The sequence below is a fragment of the Peromyscus californicus genome, unplaced genomic scaffold (genome assembly GCF_007827085.1).
Source record: "Peromyscus californicus insignis strain IS unplaced genomic scaffold, ASM782708v3 Scaffold_1__1_contigs__length_55948999, whole genome shotgun sequence".
Classification (NCBI taxonomy): domain Eukaryota; kingdom Metazoa; phylum Chordata; class Mammalia; order Rodentia; family Cricetidae; genus Peromyscus; species Peromyscus californicus.
The window spans coordinates 22,008,589-22,021,209 of NW_026294492.1; the positions used below are offsets into that span (position 1 = coordinate 22,008,589).

Sequence of the window (12,621 nt, forward strand, 5' to 3'; positions counted from 1 at the left end):
GTGCAGAGCGTACAATAAGTAGCAGATCCACAACTTGACCGGCTGTGTGTGTAATGACTTTCTGCTGTTCTGTTTCCTCTATGCCATCTGCCTCCATAGAAACTTCTCAGTGGTAATTTACAAGATTCACCTGTATCTCAGCTTGAGAATTAAGAAGCATAACTATTCTTTCCATTTCTCAGATTAAAAAGTGTGGTTAAGTTACGACTTGTCTTTTTGTTAGTACTGTTAAAGAACATACCATTCCCTTTTAGATAATATTGAGATTTGTAATTTTTCTTTCTCCTTTCTTTCCTTCCTTTCTTATTTTTTTTTTTAACATAGGGTCTCTCTACATAGCCCTGACTGTCCTGGAACTTACTACATAGAACAGACTGGTTTTGACCTCACAGAGATTCTGCCTGTCTTCGCTTCCTGAATGTTGGATTAAGGGGTGTACCACTATACCCAACCCCTTTTTCTTTTTAAAACCACATTTGAAAAGCTATTATCTATAACCATATTAACTGCATTGCATTTTATAACTCTGTCTGCTTTTTCCCCACTTTAGTTCAATTTCCCCTTTGGGTCCAGTTTAGTGAATTCTTTTTTGTTGTTTTTTTAGACTTATTTTATGCCTATGGGTGTTTTAGCTGCATGAGTGTATGTGCACCACATGTATGTCTGGTGCCATTATAGAAGAGACCATTAGATCCTCTGGAACTGAGATACAGAGAGTTGTGAGCTACCATGTGTTTACTAGGAACCCAACCCAGATCCTCTGCAGGAGCAGCAAGTGCTCTTAACAGTTGAGCTATCTCTCTAGCACCCACCCACCCACTCAATTTTGTGTTCAGCTCCCTTAAATACTTGTTTGAAGAATGGTGGGCTGTAATTATGTGCAAATAAAAATACACATTCTCTGTATACATATACTTACACATATATGTGTGTGTGTGTGTGTGTGTGTGTGTGTAAGTGTGTGTAAGTGTGTAAATGACTTTTCCAGAAAGAATGAAGACCCATTTCCTTACTGATTCTGATCTTGGCTTCTTACCTACTTACCTTTTTACACATAGTTCCTTTGGAGTGAAATTAATTTACATTGGTGATGGATAATTTCTAGACTGGTTCACGGGTTAGAGAGGGTGCCTGTCCACTAGAGACATTCCATCCCATCACCTTTTATGTTTCATAGAGGGTGGCAGTTGATTGGCGGGGAAGCTTTTCTTTTTGCTGCTTTATGTACTCTGGTGTAGTGCCACAGTATCAGCATAACTTACTTCTGTCAGCTACCATGTGATTTCAGATTAGTAATTTAGGGAGCAATAGCACTGGGCAGAATCATACAATGATGATATGCAAAAGAGACCCTCTATTGGAATGTGCTGGAAAGAGCTAAGTTTGCTAGTTTAGGAACTAGATAGCCATGCTCTGGCAGTGAAGCCAATGTTAGAAATGTTACAAAATTGTTATTTTGTTACATAATTGTTATGACTTTGTAATAAGTTGGATATAGCATATGTGGGAAAGGAAGTTATTGGTTTCAGATCTATATAACGGGGAAAATGTTGGATTCTATAATGTAATAAGAAAGGGAAGAGAATCAAACTAGTTTACTGAAAAATTAAGGAATTTGAGCCAGGCGCCTTTAGTTCCAGCACTCAGGAGGCAGAGCCAGGTGGATCTCTGTGAGTTCAAGGCCAGCCTGGGCTACAGAGCGAGATCCAGGACAGGCATCAAAACTACACAGAGAAACCCTGTCTCGAAAAACCAAAACCAAACCAAACCAAACCAAACCAAAACAAAACGGGGTGGGGGGAATTAAGGAATTTGGTATTTAAACATGGGAATTAGGGTGATAACTGGGTAATAGCAGCTATGGAGAATCAGCACATATAAATGATGCTTAAAGCTCAGTAATATGTTTTCATTGTAGAGCTCTTTTATTTCCTTGGTTAGGTTTATTCCAAGGTGGTTTTTGTTTGTTTGTTTGTTTTGGAGGAAGTTGTGACTAAGATTGTCTTTCTGGCTTCTTGCTCAGCATGTTTGTTATTGGTATATAGGAAGACTACGGATTTTTGTATGTTTGTGTTATTAATATATGCTGCTACTTCGCTGAAACTGTCAGATCTAAGTGTTTTCTGGTGGAATCTTGGGATTGTGGACTTTATGTATGTAACCAGATCATCTAAAAATATGGATACTTTGACTTCTTTTCATATTTTGATCTTTTTATTTCCCTTTCTTGTCTTATTACTCTGTAGACCTCAAAAAATGCAAATACCACATTCTTCTCATTTTTATGCATCTTAGATTTTTATAGAGCTGCACCAAGCCATGTATGTACAGCTGACATGAAAATATGGCTGGGATGGCATAGTGGTGCCCAGCTTTAATGCCAGCATGTGGGAGGCAGAGGCAGGCAGAGCTCTGTGATTGTGAGGCCAAGCCTGGTCTCCAAGCCAGCCAGGGCTACATAAAGAGACAACTGTTTCTAATAATAATATTATTATTATTATTATTATTATTATTATTAGTAGTAGTAGTAGTAGTAGTAGTAGTAGTGGTAGTAAAATAAAAGCAGCAAAACATAAAGGGAACTAATGGGAATGGCAAGGAGTAAAGGGGTAAGGGTAGCAAGGTGTGGGGGGAATATGCTCAAAGTACATTACATACTTGCATGAAAATGGCCTTATGTCACCCAGTATAATAAAATTGTGTTAAATGCTATAAAGATTCAAGGGGAAAACAGCATTTGAAGTGTTTGAGAGCCTGTCAGGCATGGCTGTAATCCCCACACATGAATTACCTCTCACAACCATTCTGGAGAGTCAGCGAGGTAATTCCAGATGGGGGGACTGATGGAGCACGGAGGATGCACACAACTTCTCTAAGGACACACAGTTATTAAGGCAACTGCAGGGCCAGTGCTCTTTACACATACTGCTATCCCTTCTTGGGATCAAAACACTACCCAATCTTCATTTTACCAAAGGCACCAAACAAAATATCCCTGATGATAAAGTGTTTTTAAAGGAGGAAATTGGTTTTAGTAGGGCAGCTGCTACCAATGTCAGAGAAACCTCTTCCATGGAATCTGACTTAGCACTTGATATTGTATATAAAAGATACTCCAGGACCTAGAAAGTTAGCTAATTTGCCCAAGGTCTTAAAGAATTAAGAACAAGCTCATGATCCTGGGACAGGCGTTCATGGCTGTTATTATAGTAATATTCTAATTATATATTTATTGTATAAACATGTAGAGTTTTTTGTTGTTTTTGTTTTTTGAGACAGGGTTTCTCTGTGTAGTTTTGGTGCCTGTCCTGGATCTCGTTCTGTAGACCAGGCTGGCCTTGAACTCAGAGATCTGCCTGCTTCTGTCTCCTGAGTGCCGGGATTAAAGGTGTGTGCCACTGCCACCCGGCTACATGTAGACTTTTTTAAATGCGTATTTCTTTCTAGCTGAATTAGCATGGAGATAGACTATGCTACTGCTCACATTACAAAAGGAGCAGTTTACTACACCTTCTATTTGTGCCCTTTGCTTCCTATTTCCCGATGCTCTTCCCACTAGACCAAGATTCCAACAAAAACCACATTAGGCTTTGTAATGTCAATAGTTTCCAATTCTTGGCTGCTTCCATATGGCAGTAGTCTTAAGACAGCACTGACAGTAAGACTTACAAGCTGGGACTTTTAAAATGGAACTGGTGCTGAGTCTTCAGGGAACAGTCATACTAAGACAAAAGGAAAAGAATAGTCTAGACATGTAAAGTGCTGGGGAAAAGACAGTCACTCACTAAAAATGAAAGAAATAAGGCACCAGGCAGGGCATGGTGGCGCACGCTTTAATCCCAGTACTCAGGAGGCAGAGGCAAATGGATCTCTGTGAGTTCGAAGCCAGCCTGGTCTACAGAGTGAGTTCCAGGACAGCCAGGGCTACACAGAGAAACCCTGTGTGTGTGTGTGTGGGGGGGGGGGGGGGGCGCGGGGAGAAAGAAAGAAAGAAAAAAAAAGAAATTCTAGCACAGTGGAATAGTGCCTGCTTAATTTGTCTAAAGCACTGGGTTTGATCCCTAGCACCACATATACAGGTCATGGTGGTGTACACCCGTAAACCCATCATTTAGGAGGTGGACAAGAAGACCAGAAATTCAAGGGTAAGGTCATCCTTAGCCATACAGTGAGTTCAAAGCCATCCTGAGCTATATGAAACCTAGTTTCTCTCCTCTCCCCACCATCTTCATGTGTGTATACATGTGTGTGTGTGTGTGTGTGTGTGTGTGTATTTATTCTATAGATTTATTGTATTTTATCTATGTCTATAAATTCAAACACACATAAAATTTAAGAAACTTGTATGGAGATTTGTGATGTGGCTCAGTGGTACAGTACTTGTTTGGTAAAGTCACACTACCACCATTTGCTGAATAAACTAATCTAGTAGGATTTTATTTTCCTAGCAAGAGTTCTTTCTCATCAAATGAAATTATACACCTTATACAACACTCTAAAACTGAGCTCCTCTGCTGCTGCCTTCCGTTGTCCTTCCTAGGCTCCCAATATAGCTCTGAAATTTTAGAATTTTTAAAACATTTTAGAAAAATCACTAGTTTAGGCAACTGGCTCTGTCTGGCTCCCATTTTAGGATTCCCCCCCCCAGCCCCCCGAGGCAGGGTTTCTCTGTGTAGTATTGGCGCCTGTCCTGGATCTCGCTCTGTAGACCAGGCTGGCCTTGAACTCACAGAGATCCACCTGCTTCTGCCTCCCCAGTGCTGGGATTAAAGGCATGTGCCACCACTGCCTGGCTTATTTCAGGATTATTATAATTCTCATTTACTGTGGGTCATTGTTAACTGAAGCTAAAGGTTTTGACTTAAAACTCATTGCTGTTTTGAATTTTATGAGGTCAGCATAATACTTTTCCCTATCTTGACGTCTTAAATGTTGTGGTAACCACCATTGTTGTGGTAAGGATTTTACATAGAATATTGAATTGAGGTAGTGAGCACTCCCATTTTATCAATGAAGTAACTGAACCTCAGAAAGGTTAAGTAACTTTCTCTGTAGCATACAGTCAGCAAGTGGCAGACCCAGAAGAAAGTTACAGCTAAAGTCCATGCTTTAACAGACCTTATGACAAGGCCTGAAGGTGAGGGCTAAGTGCTTTATAAAATGCACTTTCCTCACCACAACCTTCTAAGAATATACTCTTGTTTTCATAATGTAACAAATAAGGAAACTGAGGAACAAAAATTAATTTACATGTTTTATTTTTTTTTTTAACCACATCCCTTGATGGAACTGCAAATATTTATCAGCCTAACAAACATAGTTAGGAGCCTAATTCTTTTAACCTAACACACTCAAAAGTTAAGAATTATGTAATGCTTTAGATGAACTGTATATCTTTCATAAACTTAGAAATATTCAGAATTTTAAAAAATAAATACCCTGGCAAGGTGTAGTAGCACACACTTTTTCCTGGCATTCAGGAAGCTGACTGGCAGATCTCTAAGTTTGAAGACAGCCAGGGATACATAGAGAGACCCTGTCTCAAAAAACTGACTGACTAAATAAATAAATAGCAACTTAAAAGGTTTCTTCTTTTTTTATTATCTGCTTGAACTAATTTACTGTCAATTATAATATTAAAGATCCAAGCAATCACTATACAGAAATGCTGCTGTAGGTGTTTTAAACTTGGTAACTTAAGTATTTTTATTGTTGTTCTTTGAGTCAGGGTCTTATGTCTTGCTGGTCTGGAACTTGCTTTGTGGACTAGACTGACCGTGAACCCACAGATTCCTCTGCCTCTGCCTCCCAAGTGTTGGAACTAATGTTTTGTTTTTTTCTCAGAGACAGGGTTTCTCTGTGTAGCCCTAGCTGTCCTGGAACTCGCTCTGTAGACCAGACTAGCCTCAAACTCACAGAGATCCACCTGCCTCTGCCTCCTGCGTGCTGGGATCAAAGGTGTGCGCCACTACTGACTGGCTCCACAACTGTCTTTTTTCCTTTTTTTTGTTTTTTAATCTCAGTTTTAGAAAAAGCTGCTCTTCAAGTACAACTTCAGTACTTTACTCAATTTAAAAAATTTATTAACTTCACAAAGTAACCATTTCACTATAGGTTATGGCTATTGCACCAACCCATTACATTTGGCAACGAGAGCGCTCTGTGCATCACAGTGGAGCCGTGAGGAACTACAACCGAGATGAAGTTCACCTGCCCCGGGGTCCTAGTGCCACACCAGTCGACTGTTTACTGTGTGGTAAAAAAGGAAGATATATGAGATTGGGATTGTCTTCATCGTCATCTTCATCCAGTGACACAGTAGAGCTAACGGAAAAACATTCTCAGGAATCACACAATTCATTATCAATGGACATGATAGGTGAACCTTCTCAAGCTAATAGCTATTCTCAAGGTATGATATAATGGGAAAATAGAATTAAACTAATGCATGTTATTTATCTTTCAGGCAGAGATGCATACGTTACATTACTGAGTTAAATTAGTATTGGAAGTTTTCCCTCTTCCAGTTACCACTGTTTATTCTCTGTCTATACCTGTTTTGTGGTAGCCTATAAACATTAAAAGGATTTTAACATATCTTAAGCTGAAACTCAATACGCTGTGAGCTCCAAGTATTAGGGCTTGAAGGGTTTCTATGAAATGTATGTTTTATTTAAAAGTGATTTCAAGAAGAAAATAAATTTAATTGTAATCACCATCCAACTATTGGTTTCTTCTATATACTTTTCTAACAAAATCAGACCATATTTTAGCCAAGCTAGCTTTTTATTATTTAGTATAAATCATTTCCCTATGTCATTTAGTCTTATTGTGATGTGTTATAATATATTTGCATATTTTCATTTTTGTTGAGCTCTAAATGCTTACTTAGAAAAATGACATGTTAACTAGAAAATAATTATATTTACCAGAAATACAACTATATTATAACTTTCAAATTATTTTTATATGTAGCATTTCCCTGACATGTCATTTCTAGATTTGAAACAGTATTAGAAAAATACTCTGTAACAGGATCCTGTTTACTTCTTACAGATTTCTCTCATTTGAAAGACAGATTTCCTGTAGTCCCTTCTAACTATCACGAAAAAACAAAAACAGACCCACACAATTTCAGAATTTTTTTCGTTTATTTTTACCATGTCCTATGAGAAGGACAATGTCTACTGAAGCTTTACTTTACTAAAAGGAGAAACTAAACTCTAGTCCCTTGACAGCAGAGGTTGAACCTTGTTCCTGTTTCTTTCTTTGGACACAGTATTTACATAACAAATTTTACTGACAGTATAGTCTCTTTCTTCTCAACATCTCCAAGCACACTTTTTATTGTCATACTCATATTTGACAGTAAGTAGGGCTGATCATTAGCTCAATTATAAAGTAAGAATTGCCATTTATCACCCCTCTCCTGTCTCCCAGGCTTCTTTTATTTTTACATTCTTTGATCCTCAGAATAGGTAAGGTTTATTGGATACTTCAATGTCCCAGGCAATACAGAAAACCCCTTACATTCATAATGCACTTAATATTCACTACCACTGAAGGTTAAGTATCATTATCTCCACTTGACAAATAAAGAAACCGAGGCTTCTGTTAATTTGCCCAAGGTTGGTAGAGTAATATTGAAAACCCCAGTCTTGTGACTGGAACCTGAATTCCTACCTACTATGCTGTACAGGCCTTTGATGAAATCCTGCTTTTAGCAGTGAAAATAAGCTGTGGCAGAAGTCTTTAGGAAGACTGCTAAAGCAGTAGAAATATCAAGAACCAAGTTCCTTCTGAAAGGCTTGTAGAGTGAATTGGGAGCACATTCTAATAATTTGAACAGGTATCTACAGAAAGCAGAAGAGAAACCACCATGTTTTTTCTTTAGACCAATCCCTGTAGATCTCATTGGAGCATACTCTATACTCCAGGTCTTGACATCCCAGTAGGAAACTGGAGTGCATGCAGGAAGTAAGGCACTTTGCCAGTCACTGTACTGAAAAAGCTGCGGACAGGGGATGTGTCAGTGGGTAAAGGCTGGTAACTGACGATCTGAGATCAGTTCTCAGTCCCCTCACGCTGTCCTGACCTCCACATGAACACTGTGGTACACAAAGCACACACACAGAGGAGGGGGGAGACTGAGAGAGGGAAAGGAGGAGAAATTTAAAGCAAGTCTTTAGACATTATGGATAAAATAGGGTAGGGAATTGTAGAAGGGATTGTTCTTTCATCTTGTTTATTGATGAAATTCCCAAATTAGGATTTATAGGTTCTTTTTTTTTTTTTTTTTTTTTTTTTTTTTCCCCCAGAGACAGTTTTTCTGTGTAGCTCTGACTGTCCTGGAACTAGCTCTGAAGACCAAGCTGGCCTCGAACTTAGAGATCCGCCTGCCTCTGCTTCTTGAGTGCTGGGATTAAAGGTGTGTGCCATCACCGCCTGACTGTGGATCTTAAGGTTAACCTTAAGGTTAACTCTAAAAGCCTTTGATAATGTCAGAGGGAAAGTGCTATAAAGAAAAAATATTGCTGAGTATGGTGGCAATGTCTTGTAATCCTAGCACTTAGAAAGATTGAGGTAGGATGATTGCAAGTTGGAAGCCACTTTGGGATACAGTGATTTACCATTAAAAAGGGGGGGTGTGAATGGTGGGCCCTAGAGAGATGTCTCAGTGGTTAAAAACACCTCCCACTCTTCCAGAGGACCCCAGTTTGATTCCCAGCACCCACATGGTGGCTCACAACTGTCTGTAACTCCAGTCCCAGGGTACCTGATGCCCTTTTCTGGCCTTTACCATACCTGTGATACACAGACATCCATATAGGAAGGCATCACACAAGTACACAGGCATACATGCAGGCAAAACACCTGTACACATAAAAATTAATAATAAAATTAAAAAACAAAGTGCTACCAGCAACAAAACCCCTATTAGATAGATAGATAGATGGATAGATAGGTATGAAATATTGACCACATATACATTTGACCAGTAAAAAAAGTTTGCATTGATTTTTTTCATTAACAGTATAAACTAACTAATAAGGGATGAAGTTAACAATATAGTCATAGTATTACCTAGGATAAGGTCAGTCTCTTAGCAGCTGCTCATGCCTTATAGTGACCTCTGTTAACAAAACATTTCCCCTACAGTCTACTTGAGGTTGGAGTCACTTGATGGTTTATAGTCATTAAAAAACTCATTCCAGGTGGGCAGTGGTGGCACACACCTTTAATCCCAGCACTTAGGAGGAAGAGCCAGGTGGATCTGAGTTTGAGGCCAGCCTGGTCTTCAGAGTGAGATCTAGGACAGCCAAGGTTACACAGAGAAACCCTATCTTGAAAAACCAAAAAAAATTCTTTAAGAGAGACACACAAGGAGCTGATGTTGGCTCAGGTTTTTATACTACAATTTATTGTAGATAGTGATCAGTGCACCTTTCAAACAAAAGAAAGCAACTTTCTTCCATCCATCCTAACTTTTTTCCTTTTCTTTTTCTCTTTCTGTTTCTCTTTGTTTCTTTTCTTTCTCCCTTCCTTTCCTTCTTTCTCTCTTTCCTTCCTTCCCTCCCTCCCTCTCTCTCTTTCTTTCAACATGGTCTCATTGTGTTACACTGGGTGGCCCAACCTCACTACAAAGACCAGACTGGTCTCAAACTCACAGAGATCCGCCTACCTCTGGGATTAAAGGTATGCACTAAAGTTGTTTGATTTTTAAGTAATTGGTACTGAAAAGCAGCTTTAATACAAAATTGATTGTGACATTTAAAAACAAAATGTTGGTTTGACAAGGTAGATGGTAACACTGTCAAAATACTTTCAGGGGGATAGATGAGGCATTCTTTAAAATTCAGACATATTACAACTAACAATATTATACTAGTCTTTATTGTAATCAATTAGGAAACCCAACCCCCCAACAAGTTTTGAAGTGGTTTTCTAATATTCATTTTACTGCTAAAAGAAAAAAAAAAAAAACTCAGAAAAGTCACACTATTACCAGTTAAAGAAACAGCAACAAAAATATGGGATTTCAGCTCTATCTAAATATGCAACTTTTTTTTGTGTGTGTGTGTTTTTAATTTTATTGTGTGTTTTGCTTGCATGTCTCTCCAGCCCCCACTTTTCTGTTTTTGCTTGCTTTGTTATTGGTGTTCGTGTTTGAACCTAGGGCCTTATATATGCTATGCTTGTGTTCTTCCATTTAGGTTATACCTCCAAACCCTGTAGCACATTTTATAGCAAACTATCACTGTTATTCTTTATACCCAAGGCATCTAGGCTAGTCCAAGTGAAAAATGGACATGAATTATCTGAAAACCTGAGGTTTTAAAATAAAGACAAAGGGGAGAAAGAAAAAATACACCAAGCCTTATCTTTGGCTTCGACAGGCACAGAATATTCTGTATGCTCGATAACCTATAACCAAATAATTTTCTTAAAAATAAGTCCACTTTTGAACTTCATTTTTTGTTATATTGTCATTCACTGACTGTTCTGGACACAGTCACCTATGTTTAAAAATCTTTGCACTTAACAAAGATATAATCAGGGCTAAAGATATGCTCAGTGGACAAGCATATGTTTGGCAGGCACTGAACATTGGGTTCAAGCCCCAGTACCAAAAAATACACAGAGTAGGGCACATGGAGTAATAATGTGACGAGGACCAACATTTAGGAGCACAGATATTATAGCATTATAAAAGATTGGTAAAAAATTTTCAGAACAAGTAACGTATGAACAGGACATTGAATGAGTCCTGTTTTCCCAGGGACTGGCAAACATAAGGGGCAGGGCCGAATAGCGGACAGGAATTTGAAAATACAGATTGTCTTATACCAAATCACTAGCTAATCTTTACTATATTTTTTTACACTTGTCCTCTTTAATTCCTAATCACATCTGTATTGCTATAAGTCAATAGATGAAACAATTCATGATCCAGTGTACACTTAAAGCCACAAGCAAACTTTCTGACCATTTACTGGATAGGAAAGGTAGGGCAACTGGAAGACAGTTCTGAAGCAGATCTCTTAAGATCTGAACATGATGCATGAGGATAGACATAGACACAAAAAAAACCCTACCATTAAGTCAGGCATGGTGGCACACACCCATAATCTCAGCACTTGGGATGTGGAGGGGTCAGGAATTCAAGGTCATCCTTGATATATAGCCAGTCTGAGGCCAGCTGTGTGCGCCACCACTGCTTGGCTCATTATTACTTTAAAGTTCCGTACAAGCAATTAAAATATGTACTAGGGGCCTTTAATCCCAGCACTCAGGAGGCAGAGGCAGGCAGATCTTTGAGTTCAAGGTCAGCCTGGTCTACAGAGTGAGTTCCAGAACAGCCAGGGCTACACAGAGAAACCCTGTCTTGAAAACATAGAAATTAATTAATTAATTAAAAAATAAGATATGTGCTAAATCAGGTAGTGGTGAATTCCTGTAAGTCCAGCACTTAGCAGGCTAAGGCAGGAATATCAGAAGTTCAAGACGAGGCTGGGCTACATAGTGAAGTCCTATTTCAATCTTTTTGATGTTCTTTTTTTTTTTTTTTTTTTTTTTTTTGAGATAGGGCCTCTTGGTAGCTTGATCCTCCTGCCTCCTCCCAAACGTTGGGATTAAAAGCACAATCATCACTCCCAAATTGAAACTCTGGCACCCCCTCACCAAAAAAAAAAAAGTCCAAAAGTATTTAAAAATATATAAATTTTTGTCTTAAATACATACAATTTACCTTAAAATGCATATTTTATTTCAGTAGTCAATGACCATCAATCAAACAAAGAAAAGGAACCTAATTTTATGAAGAAAGACAAAGCTATGGAGTGGTTTACAGGAAGTGAAGAATGACAAGGCTCTACTAAAGCAACTTGGAATCATAGCTACAGAATGTCCAACTAAATGCAAGACAATGTCAAAATGGGGCAGTTACCCAGCTGTACAATGTTCTCTAGCTTCTGTTACTCCTCAAACATATGTAAAAGTTACACAAATCATAGTAATAACTGAAAGTACCAGTTTATGACAGCGATTGAGAATATGTTCTCATTTGATACTTCTCTGCCTTCAAATTGATTGCTGTCACCTCAGGTACTCAGTTCAGCTGTGGTTTGAACTTCCTTAACCTGATGAGAAAAGCTAGTTTGAAAGAGAACACAATTAAGGTCATACAGTGCATTAGTTAAAAGAAAGAAACATTTAATATGTTCTGAAAATATTACTGACATGTATGACCAGTTTGCAATATAGGGACATGGTCTGTATAGAAAATGTGATTCTTCTGTAACAGAACAAAATGCATACTATACTGTGTAAGTGTTTTATAATTTGTTCACAAAAAAGTATTGAAACATTAAACACTGTTCTTTTCCTGTAAGCTTTTTCTGAGACCTTTTTTTCTTCTTCTTCTTTTTTTTGCATTGTTTTGGAGCTATGTTGCTAGTCAATATACAGAAACATTTGCCAGTGCTCACATAGTAACCTTACAGACAAGCTTATAACCAAATGGATAAGCCTGTTCATAAATCAATATATCTGAAACCCTTTTCATGGCCTAAATAATATACACATACAAGGACCTAAACTTGCTTCTTGGAAGAACTCCAG

At 38.3% G+C, this 12,621-nt stretch overlaps 1 protein-coding gene across 4 annotated transcripts in view; it reads left to right on the plus strand.

Moving 5' to 3' along the window:
- Positions 1-12,391, plus strand: part of Spdya (speedy/RINGO cell cycle regulator family member A) — a 30,511-nt gene extending 18,120 nt beyond the window's left edge. The window contains exons 6-8 of one of the 4 annotated variants that reach the window (XM_052746204.1): positions 6,115-6,412; positions 9,647-9,696; positions 11,774-12,391. In XM_052746204.1, coding sequence (XP_052602164.1) covers positions 6,115-6,412; positions 9,647-9,696; positions 11,774-11,776 — 351 coding nt within the window. In that variant the 3' untranslated portion in view covers positions 11,777-12,391. The remainder of the gene's footprint in view (positions 1-6,114; positions 6,413-9,646; positions 9,697-11,773) is intronic. The other 3 variants (XM_052746201.1, XM_052746202.1, XM_052746203.1) reach the window with 3 other exon arrangements.
- Positions 12,392-12,621: the final 230 nt, after the last annotated feature.